Source organism: Bos taurus, chromosome 23, assembly GCF_002263795.3.
Source record: "Bos taurus isolate L1 Dominette 01449 registration number 42190680 breed Hereford chromosome 23, ARS-UCD2.0, whole genome shotgun sequence".
Lineage (NCBI taxonomy): Eukaryota > Metazoa > Chordata > Mammalia > Artiodactyla > Bovidae > Bos > Bos taurus.
The window spans coordinates 23,371,714-23,393,334 of NC_037350.1; the positions used below are offsets into that span (position 1 = coordinate 23,371,714).

The 21,621-nt window shown below is 45.4% G+C and overlaps 1 protein-coding gene and 1 long non-coding RNA gene across 10 annotated transcripts in view; one reads left to right on the forward strand and one right to left on the reverse strand.

Annotated features, from left to right (window-relative positions):
• Positions 1 to 3,528: 3,528 nt before the first annotated feature.
• The window catches only part of TFAP2B (transcription factor AP-2 beta), a 30,682-nt gene continuing 12,589 nt past the window's right edge, over positions 3,529 to 21,621 (forward strand). For 3 of the 9 annotated variants that reach the window (XM_010818219.4, XM_010818218.4, XM_010818220.3), the window contains exons 1-6: positions 3,547 to 3,681; positions 3,929 to 4,166; positions 7,211 to 7,237; positions 8,429 to 8,887; positions 13,631 to 13,691; positions 21,327 to 21,546. In XM_010818219.4, the coding sequence (XP_010816521.1) occupies positions 4,086 to 4,166; positions 7,211 to 7,237; positions 8,429 to 8,887; positions 13,631 to 13,691; positions 21,327 to 21,546 (848 nt within the window). In that variant the 5' untranslated portion in view covers positions 3,547 to 3,681; positions 3,929 to 4,085. 9 annotated transcript variants of the gene reach the window in all.
• On the reverse strand, positions 19,990 to 21,333 carry LOC132343627 (uncharacterized). The gene is made up of 2 exons (XR_009492550.1): positions 20,415 to 21,333; positions 19,990 to 20,311 (listed from the first exon to the last, which is right to left on the reverse strand). It is a non-coding gene; the product is annotated as an uncharacterized lncRNA (long non-coding RNA).

Sequence of the window (21,621 nt, forward strand, 5' to 3'; positions counted from 1 at the left end):
CTTTTGCCTGTTTATGAATCCAGGACAACAATAACTCTGGAGAAAAGTGATAGTCCAAAAATATTGTCTCCTTCATTTGGGGAGGAAGGAAGGAAAGAAGGGTAGGAGGAAGAAAGACAGCAGCATAGCAGTGTGGAGAAAGTGCTGAGTATGTACATAGCCGGGACATCTAGGTTGGGGTTCTCACCCTTACTTTCTAAGCAGGAAATTATGCACATCCCCAGCTGATGAAAGCCTTCATTTTCTTTACACCCAGTTCGGGGTCTTGAATTGATGATGGGAAATTAAATTGTTTTGCAAAGTGACAGTATGGAATGGATTCCTTCCCATGTGTGATCCTAACGAATTCTCACATGCATTCCCATTACACAGCTCAGTACGCTGGCTATTAAATAGCTTACTCCGACACCCAAATGAAAGGGATCCGGGTCCTAAAGTGACACGGTAATCCTAAATCTTGGTGTTCCCCCATTTTACTGTCTTTGTGGCTTGGAATGACAGAAGAGGGAAACCCAGGCCGACAGCGTATTGTGTAAAAGAAAAGGCAGTCACAAGGAGCTACAGGGAGAGAGAGTTTATGAAAATAGGGGAAGGAAGGAAGTCGGAGAAATTTGGACAGTTCTTAATTAGATTTTTAGAAGAAAGAAGTGAGACATCAGAGTGGGAATAGTTGATTTAATCAAATATTTTTCGATGATATTAAAAAAAAAAAAAAAGGTTCGAAATCTACTAGAAAACCGCCAGCAGAGGGCTCCATGCTAAGAGCATTCACTTCCATGTATGGCTCCTACATTTATCGGAAAATAGTCCCTCTCTCTGAGACTGAGGAAAGGGGAGTATAATCAACCGTCCTTCCTGCTGTTAAAAACGGAAATAAATTTAAGTGAGAGCGGAGAATATGAACCTGGGGTGGTTCAAGGTGTACCAGCCTTGAAAAAGCAACAAAAACAAATATATATATATATATATATATGTGTGTGTGTGTGTGTGTGTGTGTGTGTGTGTAAGGCATGATGAAATGGAAAATGAAATGATGATGAAAATACATACATTGGGTCGTTTATCTTCCCTTCGAAACCAGAGTTTGTTTTGCCTTTGCCTTTGTTTTGCATTTATTGAGTCCTCGTGGGAAGCTTTTCCTGCATCACGTGATTGGAGGTTAAAGCGAAATGCAATGGAAAGTTAGAGAGAAGCTGGCTCAAGTTAGGAAATTTTTCTTAGAAGAGAATGAGCTTTTATTTGTACATACTTGAAGCATTTGGAATTTTTAGATGCGGAAAAATCATTTCTAAAATTAGTAGATATGATAAGACTTGAACTTTTAAAATGTCCTTAGTAATAACAGGTTTTGAAGAACCGAAAGAAATCTCTCGGGAAAAAAAAAAATCATGCTTTCGTGCAGAATTTGCTTACACAAAACCCCGACAGAGGGCGCTGTTGCCCGTTCAATGACTTAGGGAAGGCTTCCTAAAAAAATTTCCCTTGCAATTTCAAGGATTTTTTGAATAATGCCCACGTTGAAAAATTGACTCGGACTTTAATGATAAATTATGTATTTCTTTGGGTATCTCTTACATATATGTATATGTGTACATATTTTAAAATTTATGCTTCATTCCTAATAAACCAGATATCCGTTTTTCTGAAGAATTTAAATTTCAAACAAATATTTCAAGACATTTCTAATTTTTAAAATACACAATTGTACCACAAAATAAAATTACACACGGAAAAATTGAAATTCTCTATATACGGCTATGTAAAATAGTTACCCTAACAACATATTAGGTATTTTTAAGTAGTTGTTTATATAAAAGTATCCTTCTCAGGCTTTTTTGTTTGTTTCAAGCTTTAGAGTTTATTTATTTTAGACTAAGCAATGATATACAAAAAAGAGATGAAAAGGTGTTAAAAGCATTTAGAGAAAAAAAGTTAAGTTTTTTTCCAAGTGCTTTTTATTTGGGTTGGAATGATCTTTAAGTAAAAAGGATAAAGGAATTACTGACTTGAAAGGGAAAAGACAGCTATTCCCATTAATAAATTTTGTCTAGAGAATTTGAATTTCCAAGTCTATAATATTTATCTTGGACAATATTGATCTGAGATTGGTTTTAGTTCTGGAAAGTCTGGAAAGAGAAGGTAAAAGCCCGTTTCACGTCCCACCACACAACAAAATCAGGAAGAATGCCTGCCCATGTCCAGACTAGGTTCGGGAGCAAAGAAGGAAATCTTCGGTCAGGCTCCTAGCCGAAGATTTGTACAGATTTTGTATAATTTAAAGTGTTAATGTTTAAAGTAGAGAAGAGAAGGGAGAAAGAAAGTGGGGGAAGGAGTCAGGGAGGGTAGAAGGAAGACTGGATGGAGGGAAAAAGGAAGGAGAGATGAGGAAGGGAGGGAAAGACAACATAAAAATTAAACTGGAAACGAGGAAAGGGCACATTTCTGAAGTTCCTTCTGATGCACCTTCTTCGAGTTTCTTTCATGTGACTTATCTTTTTAAAAAATAAATTAAAAATCTGCAGACTTGTTCATTCTGCACGATATGAAGCGTCTCCTGGTTTTGATCGAATCGATATCCACCGCGGTTGTCCGGAGCCCTCTCCTTCGAGCGCAAGGCAGCGCTCGGCAGTCCAGAGGTTTAGAGACAATCGCCCTTTGCAGATTCACTCTTATCAGGTTTAATAACTTCCACCCCAAATTGCCCTGGTCCCTCCTCATTCCCTCCTGTCATTTATTTTCTGCCCCAGGGGCAGAGAGCCTCCACTGGACTTCCCTTCTGGCAGTGGGAATCCTTCCGCACCCTGGACGGGAGTAGAAAAATAGAGGGGGTGGGGAAAGGGGGCAAGGAGGTGAGCGTTTGCTTCGATGAAATTCGGAAACCCTGTGCCTTAAAGGGCGCCCATTTTCGAGGTTCGGTTAACTTTGTTCCTGTTGATGTTTATATTTTTCTTAAAAAAAAAAAAAAAAGCTATACAAATTACCTTACCAAGAAAAAATACACTCAAACGAACAAACCCCCACATATCTTAAAGTATTTTTCAGTATCTTCTTGAAAAAACATTCTTAAACCTTCCAAAGGTTCAGGTGACCATTTCTTGATTCTCCGTGATTAAAACCACTTAAAAGTTATAGACAACAAATGCAGATATAAAACATCCCATCCCTCTGCAAAGAAGGCTTGAAAATAACATTGCGAGATTGTACACCTATGTTGCTTCCGACATCTGAAAAAAAAAAAAAACCCAAAAACTTCATAAAATGGAGACTTCAGCCAAAGAAAGAATGGCACATGGAATCCGTTGAAAATACAAACAACCCTTAAAGGATGAGTAGGACAGACTTAGGTGGTTACACAGTATTTAAGTTTTTAAATGTGTTGGGCAGAATGACTGGGAAAATATAAGAAATGGTCCTTGTGGTGAGCCGGCTTTTTTGTTCTACAGTGACTAAGGTACAGTGAAGAAAAAAAAAAAAAAAAAAAGTTGTGTAGCCATCAACACAGAGAGATCACCCTTAAAATCCCCAAATCCAGCTTTCAAAAGCCTCCTGCTGAACAAACAAGAACAGGAGCTTTTGTATTTAAAAATCTCAGTAATGGTCCTCTTTTAAAATCTACATAAGAAAATGGGGGAACTGTGGGCACCCTGGTTTCCCCAAATGAATTGTAAAGATTTTAAATCAGTGGGTACAATGATTCATCATTTTCAATATAGAGGTTTTAAATGTGTATATTTATATTAATCATGCTGACCAACTCTCTCTCTCCTTTAAATACATGTTTAGAGTCTGTAGACTCTTCCTGACCCAGGGGTGCTTATATAACTAAATGTGGGTGTCTGGGTGTAAATACGTGTTTATGATTTTTTAGAATATATATGTCTGTGGGTTGCATCTAACTCCAGTGTGTGTAATCATGTTTTTCTCTCAGCTGAGGCTTACTTCTCCAGCCTATTGTTTGAGACAACAGATATAAGTTGCGATGGGAGAGGAGCGTCGGATTTGGTGTGTATCCCCCATTTCCAATTATAGATGGATCATTACAGACAGCGGAGTCCTGAGAAGCCAGACATCTGCTCCTCACATGAATGCACTCACCTCCTAGAGACCAGGCTGCCATCATGCTCTGGAAGCTCGTGGAGAATGTCAAGTACGAAGATATCTATGAGGTGAGCCGACACCCCCAGATGCATCTTAGAGCTTTGCAGATAGAGAATTTGAGCTTCTTGACACCCCAACTCATCTATATTTTTAAGCTATTTGCTTGTAGATTTCCGGCCGGTTTTCTCAGCTTTCTCTAACTTTTCGAAAAGCTGGCTTGGGGAGACTTCGACATTCTGAAAAGGGACTTTAAGGTGGAAATCTGACTACTTTAACCTAGGAGATTTCTCTGATTTTTGGTATTTTATTTTTCTTTCTCTCTTCCTCGCCCCCCACTCCTTCAGGATCTGATGAGGAACGGGTGCTAGTGAATGTGGGCAGAGAAAATAGAGACCAATAAAGGCAGAGGCTCCTCGTTTTGAGTGTGGGAGAGAATTAGACTTTCAAGCCTCCTTCGCAACAGACTCGGGCTTTGAATTTTTATTTTTAATAAAAATTTTGAGATCGATAACAAACGGATCCAAGTAGAGCACGAAAAATTAGAAGGAGGGTGGTCAACGGACAGACGGATAGATGGATGTAGAGAGAGCGCAAGCCAAGGAGCCATAGCAATTTTTTTAATTTTCTTTTTTTCTTTCATGTTTCGCTTGTTTGAGACTCGGGGCGTACAAACGGCCCCATGTCTTGGCATTTTTAACGAAATTTTCTACCCGGGTTGAGTGCGCACGGTTCGTTAGCGCTGAGGCCAGGGGGACTCCCCTTCGGATGGAGATGCTGTCTGCAGCCCGGCGGGCGTCTGCCTCCTTGGGGCCGGGCGCGCGGGCCGTGCGCTCGGGTCTCGGGCGCCGACGGAGCGGCGGGGTGGCGGGGCTGCGCGCGGGACGGGCGGCCGGAAGGAGCGGGGACAGCGGCCCAGGCCCGCGGAACTTCGCTCCGAGCGCACCAGCCGGGGAGCCCCCGAATTAGGGGCTAGGGGGGAAGGGGAAAGCGAAGATTCCGAGGAGACGTCGAGAGAGGGAAGAGAGAAAGAAAAGCTTGGAGGAAGGTGAAAGGAAAGGGGCAGAGGAATTGGGGAAGGGGAAGGTGGAAGCTGGCGAGCGGGCGGTGGCCGGAGATCGGGAGGGAGTCGGAGAGGGGACGTTGAGAAGCCAAGGCTCGGGCGATCGGCACGGGAAGCGCTGGGTCGGACGAAGCGGTCGCGGTGGAACGCAGAGGATCCCCAACCCGCGGGGGACACGCCACCCCGCCCGCTCCGGGACGATCCTAGAAAGCCGGACGGGGAGCCGCCTTGCGGACCCTGGGAGTGGGCTCCTCCCGACTCCGCCGGCCCAGCCCCGCGACCCAGACCGCGGCTCCGAGGAGCCGGCGCGCGCCTTACGGCCACTGGTGGAGTTTCAGAGCAGCGCCCCGCGCCCGCGCCAGGAATCTCCCAGCTCTGCCCAGCCCCAAATCTTGATTTTGGGGTGTGTGTGTGTGTCTGTGTGCGTGTGTGAGTGAGAGAGAGAGAGAGAGGAGAGAGGAGATTCGTCTTTCTGCGCAATGATGACTTGGGACTTTCCTTTCCTCTTTGTGGTTGTGTATTGACTGTAACAGAGAGCCGCGCCTCCGCCTGGTGGGGTTTGTTTCGGTTCGGCCTCCTTTTCTTTCTTTAACAGCCGGGATAATGGTCAAGTCGAAGGCGCTAAAACCGTCCTAAAGAATGTGAGCGCCCAAAGTGGGCTTGGCGCGGGCTGCGATGGAACCACGGTGTAAATAGCTCCGGGTATATAGAGGGGCTTCACTGGGTTCCGAAAAGTAAGCAGGATAAACTCGTTCTAAGAATCCAAAAGTAGACTAGCTAAATGGGAGGGAGGAGGGAGGAAGAGGGAGGGGTGGAGTGGAAGGGGGAAAGAGGGGAGAATAAAGAGGGTGGGAGAGAGGAGAGACCGACGGAGAGAGACAAGAGATACTGCAGGTACTCCTATCTGCCTAATTTTTCTGCTCAAAAAAATATAAGAGAACGCGAAGCCGGTGGAAGGAGTCTATTTAAGTCGGGAGGAAGGTTGAACTTTAACAGAAATGGCAGTCAGGCCAGTTGAACGGGTTCCTGAAACGTCCAAAAAGGTTTTCTGTTGCCCCTGGCTTTGCCTGGAAAGGATAACTTTAGTGTACTTGAAGATTGATTGCATATATTTTAAATTGAAGTTAAAAAAATCACAGACTGCAGGAGCACTAACGAGGGAAAGGCTACACAAGGGATGCAAAGCCCCCCATCTCGCCTCTGTCCTTTAATAAATAAGCATCATCTCCAGTATACTGTGAGTCTGTAAACGTCACTGTAAACAGCCGGGCCCACCGGTTCCTTTGCTCTCCCCTCCAAAGGGGGAGGCAACGCCTTTTTATTTTGTTTTGTAATCTGCGCGCCAAGCACCTAGGGCGGTCAGTTCTTCCCATTAGGAAAGTCCCTCTCCAGGAACCTAGACACCTACGGTTCAGCACAAGACCCCAAGGATGCTCTCTTCTTCACCGTCTGGTTCAGGGGAGCAGGGGCTGCTTTACGCGCGTCCCTGGCTCAGTTAATTGAAGTTCTGCCTCTTTCCTGCTAAACTTTTTCCCCCGGTCTGCCTTTGCCAGCCCCCTCGTCTGATTACATCTAGTAATTCTCCACTGAATGAACGTCATTTACAATAGTAGGGGAGCTCTGCGCCCGCTGCTGCTTCACGCTCCATTTGTCCTCCATTCTCCCTTTAAAGTACTCGTGTAATATTAATAGTCATGAATATCAATTATTATGAGGCGGTGTAGGCAAGCGGAGGGAGGAAGGGGCGCCCGAGCAGTCTGAGCCCAGCTTCGGGCGGAAGAGGACTGCTCCTGGAGCCCCGAAGAACCGCAGAAGAAAAAAGGCCAAAAAGACAAGCAAGAGGCCGATGAACAGCTCTGTCTGTGTGTGACAGGCGTCGCCAATCTCGTTTGGGGGTGGGGGGGGGTTTTTTTTTTTTTTTTTTTTGATGGCTTGTCCTGGAAACACCTCAAGCTCGGCTCCTGTGTCCAGCTCGTTTCTCTGCTGGACTCCTTGATTTTTTTTTTTAAATCATTGTTTGATTTTGAGCAGTAACCAGGCTTTTTTTTCCAGATGTTAGTCCACACCTATTCATCCATGGTGAGTCTGGATTCACGTTGTACCAGAATTGCATGCTCTCTCCTCTCACTGTCTCTCTGTCTCTGTCTCTTGTGTGTGCGTCTCACTCTCGCTCTCTGTCTTCCTTCGAGCGCCTTTGGCTTGGTAATTTAGCACCATAATTGGACGAGGCTGCAGCTGCTTCTCTGCATTGTGTGTTTGTCTGAGCTCCATGAGTCAGCTGGGGAGTAGGGGGAGGCCGAACAGAAAAACTTTTTATTTGCCATCGCAGTTGGGAAATTTAGGTGACTATTTCTCCAGAAAGAACCATGGGGACTTTACCATGGCATTTCCAGAGAGGAGAGGGAGAAACACACACACTCAGGCACACCTTCCCCTTTCACTGAGTTCAGCAGTCCACTTAGGACCAACACTAAGTTGTCTAGGCCTTTTGTTTTTATTTTTTGGTTTCCCCCCCTCCCAACCCCAGGTCTTTCATCTTCACACCCTGGAGTAGGGACAATATTAGATACTGAAAAGCAACCTTAGAAAGAACTCCTTTGAACCGCAGTTCAACTTAATTTAAGACGGACTCAGGATATGATTTTTGAATGAGATCCATTTCGACCCAACACTACATAAATTATTTAATTCCTCTTGGGGAGGAAGGGGTGACAGGAAACTCAGATCAGGCAGATTCCTAGGTGTCCTGGAATGACCAGGTGGTGTTGGGGAACTCCTGGCCAGCGGGCTGGGTTGCCAGAAAGGCAGAAGTTGGTTTTGAACGAGAGGAGCAGCACAGAAAATAGTAGGAAGTTTTATTTGTTATGCTTTGGACCTCTGGAAGAGTTAGAAAAACATAGTCTAAAACACCCAGAAGAACAAATACAGTGTATTAGACTCCTGTATTTTTCATTAGGGAATTGATCATCTCCCCCAACCCCATACACACTGTTACTTTACCTCATCCCTTTTGCCGGCTTTGCACCCCAACAGAAGGCTTAGATGTTGGTTCAGTGGGTGAGTCGCCCCCATGTTCCCCCAAAGCCTCGCGTTTGGAATTGCTGAAATCATGTACCCTCTGAGTCAGCTTGGGAGGCTAAGTTTCAGACTCTTGTTTCCCCTGTCCTGGGAAGAGGATGCCCAAGCCGGGTTTCTCCATCTGTCGCTTGTGTTTTTTGTTTTTGTTTTTTTTCCCTTCCCCTTCTCTCTCTCTCTCCTCTCCGCTCCCAGGACCGGCACGATGGCGTCCCGAGTCACAGCTCGCGGCTCTCCCAGCTGGGCTCGGTGTCCCAAGGACCTTACTCCAGCGCCCCGCCGCTGTCGCACACCCCGTCGTCAGATTTCCAGCCGCCCTACTTCCCGCCCCCCTACCAGCCGCTCCCTTACCACCAGAGCCAGGACCCCTACTCCCACGTCAACGACCCCTACTCCCTGAACCCCCTCCACCAGCCCCAGCAGCATCCCTGGGGGCAACGGCAGCGGCAAGAAGTGGGTTCAGAAGCCGGTTCTCTCCTGCCCCAGCCTCGGGCCGCCTTGCCCCAGCTCTCGGGCCTCGACCCCCGGAGGGACTACCATTCGGTCCGCCGGCCCGACGTGCTCCTGCACTCAGCACACCACGGCCTTGACGCGGGCATGGGGGACAGCCTCTCGCTGCACGGCCTCGGCCATCCCGGCATGGAGGACGTCCAGGTAACGGCACACAAACAATAAGTAACAAATGCCCAGGGAGCGGGGACGGGTGGGGAGGGACAGCTCTGTCTTTTGGAGGGGTGGAGGGAAGGTAGTTTGTATAGGAGCAGATGGACTCGATGTATGTAACTGTGTATTACCTGTATGACTCTCTAGTGGCATTTTCTGGGGTTTCGATGACGAAAGCTAGAAGTGTGAGAGATGAAAAAATGAAGGAGAAAAGTGTACTGTGTTTTGCTAGTTTGGGGTCATTAGAATCAAAGCTAGGTGTTTTTGTCTTGCCTTAGCTAGGGTACTCCTTCCAGTTCTCTTGGCTTTGTGTAACCAGGCCGGGTGCCCTCTCAACCTACCCCCCTGGGTCTGGCCCCCTGATGTGGCAGGTGGAATCCTGGCTGCCCGGAGGCTGGAGCTGCAGCATGGAGGTGCAGGGACCTCTATACAGGTTCCTGCTAAATTTGCAAAGACTCTGTTAAGCATGACAATGCACACTGGAAGAAAAATGTGTTATTTTGTTCAAGCCAGGTCTTACTTTGAATGTCCCATAAGCTGTAGAACCCTTTTCCAAGAGAACTGAGCTCCAGAGGCAGCATCTGAGCAATGGAAGATTTATGGGGAGAGACCCAGAAAGTCAATGTTCTGTTTGGGGGTTCATGAGGACACATACCATTTTGGAGGTTCTTTTCCCCCGTTTGGACCATGAAACGGCAGTTGAGCAACATTCTCCACGTCCTTCCCCAGTCCTTCTTTCTGCTAGCACCCTCCTCTCCCCAGTGTCACCAGTTGAAGAGGCATCACATGTTTGTTTCTTAAAACAAAAGGCTCCAAACACCCCCCCACCCCATCACTATCCCATCTGCAACCTACACAATGGAGCCTGATTTGGTGGAGAATACTTGGTTAAATTAAACAAAGAAACATCAAAGAAATGATTTCTGAAAACTGGGTGATTCTGAGCAGGTCTCCTTTTGCTCTTTAATGTAGTCTCTAGAAAAGATAAATATGGTTGAAAGGTTTTCAAGGGATTCTTCAATCTCATTGGCATGGTTGTCTATATTATGCACCATTATAGACATACTTCTAAAGCGAAGGAACATGAAATGGGAAAGAGAAAGGGTGCATGAGTCCCTTCTCTTTACCTTGCTGAAGAAAATGTATTTTGAACAGTTAAAATGTGGTGATAGCATTAAATGCTGCCTGTGTCTCATCTATGATGGTTTACTGATTTAGGGGAAATTTAGTTATTTCCAGAAATAATGGAATCACCTGAGTTGTGGCTGGATTACCCATAGTCATAAGTGGTAGTTTTGTTGATTTAACCAAGTTTAACTGTTTCTGTCCTGAAGGTATTGCTCATTTCAGAATATCATATGAGAAAGGAAATATTCAATAGTGTGTGTGTGTGTGTTTTTAATGCATTGGGGTAATACTTGTCTAGGGGGAAAAGTTTTTAAATTAACCTTTGTGGGTATGGTTCAAAGTGCTAGATAATGAAAGTGGATCAACTCATCAGCATTGCTGTTGGCAACGCTACATTGGCTATGTCACTACCACTCTGCAGGCGGGGTGGCTCAGGCTACTAAACTCAGAGACTGCACCCAAAGAGGGAATAGGTTTCTTTGCTTTTAGTCATTTTATTGTATTTTTAAGGCAGAATTGTGAGAACTTTGGAGGGTTTGGTCAGATGCAAGAGGCGAGAATAAAACAGGTCAGGTTGGTGTGTGTTTGGGAGAATATCCTCATGGAAGTTGCGGCTGGAGCTCAGGCCCGGGAGGTGGAGAGAGCCCAGAGCAGAGAAAGCGAAGGCCCAGGGCCCTGGCTGCTCCCCGCCCACCCCATCTCTCCCTGTCCCTCCCCCGGAAGCATCTCAGCAGGTCCCCTGGCAAGGTGGGGAGGCCCGGGAGACTTTCTCAGGGTCGACCCTCGGTGCCAGGGGTCAAGAGGAATTCACCCTGAGTCTTCCCAGGAGAAAGGGAGGATCTCTGTCTCCCACGCGGTGACAGGCCTCCTGACGCCGGGTGTGCTTGACAAGACACGGGGCAGGTGACAAAAAAAGACAGGGGAAGAGATGAACCAAAGATGAGACCCCTGAATCCAGAGGCTGCGCCTCCTCTGTTCCATCCCAGAGGCTCCCCTTCTGAGTTAGGGATCAGGAGCGCAGGGGACTATGTGGCAGGAGCGGCTGGTGGTTTCAGCGTTTCCCATTTCCTGCCTCTGCGGTATGGGTGGGCTGCGCTGCCCCCCCCCCATCTGTAAAAAGAGACCAGAGGTGCCTCAGCCTGGACCCCAGTCACTTGTTCCATCTCAGGGGCCTAGTGTGTGTCCCGGATCTATGTCAGTCCAGCCGCGATCCAGCAGATACCAGGGAGCTGCCAGGCCAAGGAGGGGGGAGTGGCCTCTCAGCCAAGGGTCCTCACCTGGCCCAGGGTTGGGGCAAGATGTTGTGTGACCCAGACACACACGCGGGGCACCGCCCGGATCGTGAGAGAAGCAAAAGAGAAGAGCTAATTAACCAAATGCTTCTAATATTTTTTAAATGAAACTATAAAACCCTGTCAATTTCTATTTCAATTTACTCACAGGGGCTATTAAACCAGCAAATCGCTGTTTGGGTTCTGGTATGCTACATTTCACCCATTTTGTGTGTGTGTGTGTGTGTGTGTGTGTGTGTGTGTGTGTGTGTGCTCTCGCGCGCGCGCACACGGGCACGGGCAGGCACGCAGGGAGTGGGGACAGTGTTAAAAACTCAGAAAAAAGCATCAGAAAGAAAGAGACCTGGAGATGATACTCGGTTTGGAGTTTGTTCAGTTGCTGTGAACACCTCTTTCCTTCTTCTGGTCTTTGCTCTCTAACCTCTCATCACCTCTCCTACCTGAGTGTAAACATATGAAGATGTTAAGTCAAAGCCCCTACACACACGCACACACACACACACTCAAACACACCCTACTGTCTTAAAGCAACCCCTGGTATCACTTTTAACTAAAGAAGTCTAGTAATTACGAGTCTGAGTTGTTTTTCCGAGCTTCCGCATGCAGTCCTAATTAAATCTTTACGATCCTCCCTGTGACGATTAAGCGCCAGCATGCTGCGTGAATATCCTGTACAAAAACCCAGCAGGCGGCCGTAATTAGATAGAAAATCAGACAAGAGCCTTCTCATTAACTACCACAACTACCCCACGTCGCTGATGAGGCGTATATACATATTTACGTACCGACGTGAGGGTGAGGTGTGGGGGGGCACGGTCCTGGCCCGTAAGATCGCGGGTCTGCCCGTCCACAGACACAGGCGAATATTTCTGTCCTGCGTGGACACGTCGCCACTGTAGACACGTGAGCACAGAAAGGCGTGAATCTTGTGTGTGCGCGCCCGGTGTGCATGGTGGGGTCTCCTGGGAGTTCCGAACAAGTTACATGAAGCATTTTTTTTAAAGCATTTTCTTTTTACTTTAAGATGGGGATGGCATGTTGCAACATGGAAAATGGTTCTTATGGGGAATAACAATTTTCCTCATCTTTCTGAGAACAGAGGAGTGGCTATTAAAAACAAAAAGAAACAAATTAACATGCCCCCTCCGTGATTAGATCATCTCGTTTCTAATGTGCTGCTTGTTTGGGGTAGACAGTCTCTTCCTTGTGATGAACACACACCCTGTCTGGGGATGCAGCTTGAGTGGGTGGGAGGTGCTGTCTAAACACAGCCTCCCTCTTAAGCCCTTTGCTTTTTACTCCTCTGTAGAGAGGATGACAGATTGGTCCAAACAGGTTTGTAAGGATCAAGGAAAGCGGCTGGACATTGCAGGAAAGGCTAACCCTGATTTTCAGTGGGGAGTAGAGGGTGGGAATCCACCGCCTTTGGATGCCCTGGGATGCACAGCTAGAAGCCTAGTGCATCCTGACAGCAAGAATATCATTCTAACAGCCATTTCCCCTCTGAAGTGCAGCCAACATCTAGGGTCAAAATTTTCCTTCTCTGGAATGCAACTGGCAAGAAAGGTGACTGTTCTTTGCCATGACCCAGGTGCTGCTCACCGGGAGATCCTGTGTTTGTGTGTGTGTGTGTGTGTGTGTGTGCATGTCTGTAGTTACTGCCTTCCTAACAGGTGTGCTTCTTGTTGGGCAGCAGCAGTGGCAGGGGGAGCAGATTGTGCAGGTCCCTTGCAGGGACTGTCCTGCAGCAGGAAGCTCACACAGCACTGAGATGTGTGTGAACCTCAGTGGGTGTGCGGTCCTGACGGCCTGCAAACGTGTTCCTATGTGTTGCTGTTTGCATTCCATTCCAAATTGCTCAGACTTTAATTAAAATCCTATAATGTAAACTATTATGTATTTGTAAAATGACTCTGGGGTTAAGATGCACTGGGATAGCATAGAAAACAGACATCGCTCTGACTAATATCAGTGGAAATCTTTCAGCGGCTGCCAAATTTTCACAATTCATAAGAGCGAATAATATAAGTTTATGTGTCTATGTAATATCTATGTTTAATATAATCACTAAACCAATCCTGCATCCCAGATGCCTCTCAGTTCCCTCTTTCCTCTTCTTCCATTGGAAGAATTTATAATTTGGGTGAATTTCATTTCTGTGTCCATTTGGAGGTAATAATAATAATAATAAAACCTCCCTTTGTGAATTAATATAAATGGAAATAACAGAAACTCCAGTTTGGAATGACATGATTTATGTGTGCGATTCTTTAATATCCAGTCGATTTGAATAGTGATGTTTTTATATCCACAGTCAGTTGAAGATGCCAATAACAGCGGCATGAATCTATTGGACCAGTCTGTCATAAAAAAAGGTATGGATTCTTCTCCCCCCCACCAAAGTAAGCCAAGTTTTCCTGTGCATTCACGTCTTTATGATGCGTTTTCACTTTGAAGGACTTCATTGTTTTATAAGACACCAGTGTTTGTTCACAATCATAGGACAGTGGCTATCTGGATGAAAATGCCTGTTGGGAAGAAGGGATGGGGGTGGGGGACTGAAGGCAGAAACCCTGATGAGAGAGACAGAGACCATTGCCATTTTTCTCACAGTACATTCGCTAGCAATCCTAGATACATCATAAATAATTGAACTACCATTCTGTATGGTTGGGAAACACTGCTTTCAAAAATATGAGGTAATTATTTCATTGATATCTGGAGTTTGTTGAGCCAAACCCTATGCCATTGGGGCAGCTCCTTCTCTCCTTGCTTTTGTATTTTGGGGTGGTAATTTTGTTCCCAGTTCTCTGTGTTTTACGAGTTGTTTCTTCAGATTTTTTTTTTTTTATTGTGCCAAATGTGTCGCTAAATATGCTCTTCCTGAGAAACTGAGCTGGCCTCTGAACATTTCTCAATCTTCCTACATATGCATTCATGATTTAGTGTGACTGTGGAATCACCCCATACTGGTAAAGGGCATGTGATATTAACAAATGTTTGCAGTCTCTTGTACAGCTGTAAGCAAAATAATTAACTAATTAAACTAATTAAATGTAATTACAATAACTCATTTCGGGCGTATTGCAGCTGCTTAATTTTTCCCCCCTCTTCTCTGACAGTCACTGAGAGAATGCCTGGCGATTAGTGTGGCTGCCAAAAGGCCCGAATGTCATTCACATGCCACAAATTTAGGAGCTTGAATGTGTAAACAGTGCAATCTTTAATTATCGCAAGAACCGGTATTTGGAGCTACAGTTTTAACTACTGTAACCCTTTTTTTAATCGATGCTGGAGAAGGCCTGTCCTTCTGTTTGGTGTCAACAATCCCTAGCTGCAGTCACTTTTGATTCATTTGAGCCAGATGACATTCACAAAAACAATTAAAAGGGAAAGGATGGTTTGAAAAGTAGTGCAGAGTCAAGCCGGTAGAGTAGGAGGGTGTGTAAGCAGGATGAGGTGTGTTCAATTTTCTGCTCTTACAAAAGCAGAAAAAGTCACTTTGAGAGGTGGGAGGCGGAGAGGGGAGGCTGTACTTGAAATGATGCCATTTGGCTTTTGAATGTAATATCCTGAAGAGGAATAGTAGGGTTTGGGGTAAAAGTATTTAAGTGTTCCTCCAAATGTCTCCGACTCTTCCTTAGATAGTATCGTTTCGGATTTTTAATGCCAGGGTTTGGGTTCGCTGGGACACTTGGGCTTGCGCTTTGATTTGCAAGTGCACTGACAGCTCACTTTCACCATGCCCTCCTGGGTCTTCTCTTGTGGTTAATTGCTGGTTGATGGGATGGGGGTGGGGTGGGGCGGGGGTTAGTATGGGGAGGAGGAGAGGCGCTTCTTCATTGGCTTTCTTGGTTTCTTCTCTAGTTTCTGTCCCTTTTCATGGAAAGCTAGAATCCCTTAGCTCAGAGTTCTCTATGGGGGCTGAAACAGCATCGGGGCTGGCGGTGGGGCATGCCCAACTGATGACCAATTAGAAATATTATTAATAGGCCAATAAAAATATTTGGAACTGAACTTGCCTAACAAAATGGAGCTGAAAATATTCTTAGATGTGGATGCTTTGGTTTCAGGGCTTGTGTATGTTTGTCAGTGAAATGTGAATGTGTGTGTATATATGAGGATCTCCAGGAATAAGAAAAGAATATTGACTAACGTGGCAGTTTCTGGTTTTGGAAATATGGACTACTTTTTATGCCCCCTGCAAACCTTTTTAAAAATGCACAGCCTAACACATTTAAGTGGCACCCCAGTCATTCTATTGATTTAAGGAGTGTGGTATGAATATGAAGTGTGAGGTCAAGTCCATTATTTAATATTTCAGGTATTTGCTTTATTACATGATGAAAAGATCCTAATATTATATTTTTATCTTTAGAGAGCCATGGGCAAAAGTGGAATAAGTGGTTGATTTACTTTTCTAGATCACTATGAACCACTTAAAATAAGGTTATGGATTCATTAGCTCTTTCCCTGCCCTCTGGTCTCCCGTCTTTGCCCCTCCCCCACCTTTATGAGGAAGAGATTAATTTCATAAAAGAAGAGGTGAGAACGTTTCCTGGACGAAATATTCTAAATTTCAACAACTGGCAAGGGACCTGGTTGCTTTATTTGCTTTCTAATGGGTTTTTAGAGAGATTTTTAAAGGTCTACCTTATTAATAAAGTGGCAGCAACCCGCCCAGGTTCAGGTTTCTCTGCCTCTGTGTGTATTTAAGGGAGAAAACTTAGACATAAAGGATATAGGTCTCTGTGTGTGCGCGCGCGTGTGTCTCTCTAATTATGCAAGGTCTCCGTCCTAAAATTTAACCCTGTCCAGTTTTTCACCCGTGTTGATATCACCCCATTGATTGTAGGCTAGCTCTCTTGTTATGTTTGCTATCTGGGCTTAGCTGACATTTCTGAAGTAATTTAGTTAAGAGGAAATGAGTTGTTCCCAGTAGAGAGAGCAAACGAGTGGAGTGAAGGTAGCCAACGTGATAAATGGCTCTTTCATTTGAAGATCTCCAGAGCTCGTTTACGGCTAATTTTCTGTATTGGCCCCCTTTGAGCTATTAATGCAATCGGCAGGGACTGGGGCCCCTCTCCTCTTAGCTGCCCCATTAGAGCTCCCATTAAGCCAGCGAGTCTCAACTCCATGGCAGGAGTTGGGGGCGGGGGGAGTAATGAAAGGTGCTTTTTAAACTCTCCTAATCTAAACCGGCAGAGGGTGGTTAATACGATTTGAAGGGGGCTGGTCAATGAGCAATCAATAAAGTAATAATGAGAAGGATTCGGTACATTAACAGTCTAAAAATCCAACGAGACATTAAAAAATCATTCTTAACTCTCAGTTCCATTAAGATTAGGAATCTGGGCCGGGCAGGGGGTGGGGTGGTGCCCAGCTCCTATAAATGATCACTGCCACTCTTCCACCAGCCTAAAGAAGGCTCACCTAGGCTTTTAGAAAAAGTTTTTGGTGCAATTAGAGGCCAATATGCAATCGACTGGACATCTTAGACAGCAGAAAAAGATGCTGGGATTTCTTGGAATGACTGGCATGGCTGGAGTCCAAGGTCCAAGTGTTGACTATGGGCCATTTTCACTGGTCTTAGGGATATCCTGTTTGGTTAGTTTCAGTTCAGCTTCTTGGTTCTCTCCCACTTTTTTCCCGTTAGTTCTGGCCTCTTCCCCACATAAACACTTTGATTGGTGTGGATTTTCTCCGGGTATGGGGGGTGATAGAGAAATTGCCAATTTCTATTACAAGGGGTTCTGTTGAGATTCCGCCTTCTGACCTAGGAGGTCAAAGCACCCAGTCTGTCAGAACCTTTGAGAAGGCTATGAGTTTCCTCTCAAAGGAAGAGGTTCATGTTTTCAGAGCTGACTTGGGTCCCTATCGGCCTTTATTCAACTAGAGACTCTCAGCTACATTCCAGCCACCCAGGGAGTAATCAGAGTTCATCTAATTTCAAAGCTGGAAAGGTTAGATACTCTTCTCCAACTCCCACCTCCACCCTCCAGTGAGGAAATTGAGACGGAGAGAAGACAAATGACTCTCTCAAGGTCCCACACACTGAGTTAAATGATGGGATCCAACCCAGTTTCCAGCCTCTTAGGCTTTGCCCCTAAAGGATGCCAACACTGGATGTTTGTAGTTTTCTTCTGTTCTGGCTTTCTCTGTGAGAATCCTTTTATGTTTTTTCTTCAGGATTTCAGTGCTCATGTTTATACACATGCTCTTATACACATATGGAAAAACATTTAGCCCTCAGGTAGATGAGAAGCAATGTAAGTATGAGGAAAAGGGTGATCTGCTGGTGAGAAGTAATTATTTCAAGCAATGCTCCACCTCTTGCTGCTTCCGGGTGTGCAAGTGAAAATGAAAGTGAAGTCACTCAGTCGTACTCTTTGCAACCCTGTGGACTATTGTCCACCAGGCTCCTCCATCCATGGGATTCTCCAGGCAAGAATACTGGAGTGGGTTGCCATTTCCTTCTCCAGGGGATCTTCCCGACCCAGGGCTTTAACCTCTGAGCCACCAGGCAAGCCCCAAAAGATACCGCGAATAGCAGAGGTTTCCATATTTAAGTCCGAGCACCTTTCAGAGGGACTTAGGCTTCAGTCCATTAGATGGGTTCATTTCTTCCATCTCTCCAACCAACAGATCAGAACCACAGAAGACCTGCCTCCAGTCAAACACAAAGATATCAGAGCTGTGATTTCATACTTAAGTGTAAAGATGAAACGCTACCTTATCAACACTTTGGCTCTATAGAGTCCACTAATGAATAAGATTTTCTCCAATCGGTTTTCCTTCTACTCTTTCAAATTAAACTCCAGTCCCTGTAATGAAATATTGATCGATTTTTAAACCTCTGTTCTTCTGCCCCCATATAATGCAAGTTAAAAGGGAGGGGGGCAAGTTTTGTGGGTGTTACATCCAGAAGTTGGCTACGCTATCCAACTGAGAACTGAAGAGGAAAAAAAAATCCCACCCAGTTTTAATGTATGCACAGAAAATTGTAAACATATAAAGAACTGAAAGCTTCACGCTGAGTTTTGCTATGCTCCATTTCCTTACCATTTCCTGCTGTCGCTTTAAACCTATCTTAGTCATCTCTGGGTTCCGTGAGCAGGAGCAGTGTGCTCATAATTACTAACAAATCAACCGGGCCCTGTTGCTCCCTGGGTTTATTGATAAGCTGGAGGAAAGCAGAAGGGAAAAGACAAAGAGAATAAAATATGGGGTTAATCAGCTGAGGAAAGCAGGTGTGAGAGTGGAGGGGAAGGTAGATGCTGGAAGTAGGCTGGACTTAGAAGAGTGTGAGACAAGACATGTGCAGAGTCTAGCTTAGGAAACCATTCAAAGGCCAGCATTTAGCACCTGAGGATGAGAGAGTGGAGGGTGTGAACAAGACTGATACTTAAATTCAAAAACAGAAATATAACCTGAAGTGCGTCTGCTCAAACAGTCTTGTCGGTCGGGGGTGGGGGGAGAAGGGGAGTGAAAAAACATCACCACTGTCCCCTTCCTTCTCCCCCTAGACAGCAGAGTGCTGAGGGATGCTGCCTGGGTGGGTGATATTTAGGTGATAATGTATATGCAAAAGGTACAGCCCTTGGGAGGGAGCTATGGACATTCCCCAAAGGAAATTGCTCTTGTCAGGTAAATCAGGCAATTAACAATAGTGAAATTGAGGGCAGGCTATAAAATGTCTTGAAAGGCCTGGCTTTTCAAGAGATTTGGCACCTGGGACTGTGAAAAGCAGGCAGAATTCCAATTCTCAGCAGATATTCAGTTATCCAGTATCGTAAATAGGAATTAACTTACTATTTTCAAGTTGCTTGGCCGTGGGGGATGGGGGGGTTCTGTTAAAATGTTCTTTCTAAATACAGTAGGATTTAAATTTTTAAATGTTGCTGAATATCAAAGACAAAGCTTTTTATACAACTTATTTCTACAGTTCATACCATATTAAAACTACAAAGGGCCATCTGTATTTTGCAGAGAAGTTTTCCAAGGTTACCATGATCATACATTATTTGTTTATAGTGCCTGTGTATGAATCTGAAATACAGAAATCAGGACAGTAGTGGAAAAAAAGACATATTGAAATAGATGTGGATATTGTGTAAGAGAATTAAATGACAGGGTGTTCCCACCCCAATCATTATTTTTTAAGTGACTTTAAATCCATATTTTACTCACATTTCCCTCAAATGGGAAGCACTTCACTGACTGTGATGAAGGGAATCAGAAAGAAGAAACCTCACTTTGTAACTGCCCCACCACCATGACAATGCAGAATATTCCCTTGGTTACCTGATATCATTCATTCAGCCCTGGGAGAGACTATATAGAGAGATCAGAAACTCTAAAATGTCTACTAAGAAGTAGAAAAAGGGAATGCTTGTCTCTCTGTCCACTGTCCTCAGAAAACCCTTTCTCCAGGCGTTTGTAAAGAGCCAAATGCAATTTATAGGAAATAGAAGATTTGAGACCTACCTTTTAGGAGTCTCTAAAATATCATGAAGGTCTAAATGCTGGGATCTGTGGTAGAGAGAATAAGCTGTTTCAAGAACACTCAGGGTGGTTAGTCTGTTCTAGTAAAGGGAGGTTATAATAACTTGCTTGACATGTGGGGTTCTAGGTTCCAGGGAGTAGAAAAAGCATATCTTTCTCTTACCAGGATTATAGAGACAGACTCTTTATTAAAAAGGAAGAATGGAAGCATCCTTTTTCATGCCAGAAACACTGCATGTTTCAATAAGTCCCCTGGCCTGGTGATCACTGGAGAGGTGCTTGAGGGGCTTCAGATCCCCATGGAAGAAGCTAAGGTTTAGGGCAGGGAGTGTCGCCTGCCCAGTGGCCTGCAGAAAGAAAATGGGCATCAGCCGTGTAGAAGTCCAAGGGAGGGAGACTGCCAGGGGACTGGGAAGCTGACCGTTCACTGTTCCTGGCTCCTAGCCTCTGGTTCTACCGAGCCCCGCCTCTTCCTAAGGTGCAGATGACACTGAAACACAATTAAACAGAAATACAGGCTGGAGAGACTGAATGCGCCTGGGTAGCAGTGGCAACCAGCTGTCAGCTCTTATTAACTTCTGCATAAAACATACCTTGAGTGCGGTTTGTTATCAATTACTTGCCGAAATGAAACAACTGGGGCAAGGCAAGACCGCCGCTCACATGAATTAGAGTGATTGGTTGATTGATCAGGGCACCTGTTGTAAATCATAACTGCTCCAAACAATCACCAGCCGGGTGCTTTACGTTAATTTGTAAACAAAATTCATGTCACCGCAGAATTGCTTTCACTGGAGAGGAGCATTTGGGTTCATTTCTAAATGAATCTGTTGTTAGGATATAGCAAAGAATGGGATCCACTGTAGAGAAATAAGCAGCTCTTTTGGGTCCAACTGCCCCAATTTAATGGTATTATTACTTGGCTGTTCTTGGGCAGAGTGACTGATGGGGCTCACCATCCTGATCTTTGCCAGTGATGGCCATAGATTTGTATCAAATAGGAGAGGAGGGAAGGGTTCCCGTAAAGACCATTGGTATTACTATTTTATATCACTGATAGGGAGCATCGCCTTCAGGTTTCAGCACCAAATGTGATTATCAGGAGACAGATGAGGACATTAAGATTCAGAGAGCTTTAGTGAGATGTCTAAGGTCACACAGCCAACACGTGATGGAATCGGACTTGTCTGGCTTCACAGCACAATCCAAACTCTGGGTTGCGTGCTTTTCCTGATTCGTGTAGTGAGCGGGACTGTGGCAAGCCACTCTCACATGTCCACACACTTGGGGTAAGTTTCCAGAGGTGATAGCTTTTGCATTTTGTTTGTACACAGAGCTCGGAACGCACCGCGGAACCATGGGAACACACACCTCTTCCTGCAGCTTTCCTCTTGGCGCCTGGCCTGTGGCCTCGCCCCTGCGCAGGCAGCGACACATTCATTCTATCGGCGGTCACTAGGATCAAAACCCGGTCACCTTTATGGCATTTTTTTTTCTCTCTCTAGTTCCGGTTCCTCCCAAATCTGTGACTTCTCTGATGATGAATAAAGATGGCTTCTTAGGAGGCATGTCCGTCAACACCGGTGAGGTGTTTTGCTCAGTCCCAGGCCGTTTGTCTCTGCTTAGTTCAACTTCAAAATACAAAGTAACTGTGGGAGAAGTTCAGAGACGGCTGTCGCCCCCCGAATGCCTCAATGCGTCTCTCCTCGGCGGCGTCCTCAGAAGGTAACCCACCACCCCAACCACTTTTTAATGCCGCGCGGTTGCCTAGCAACCGAATTCTGCAGCTTACAGCCGCCG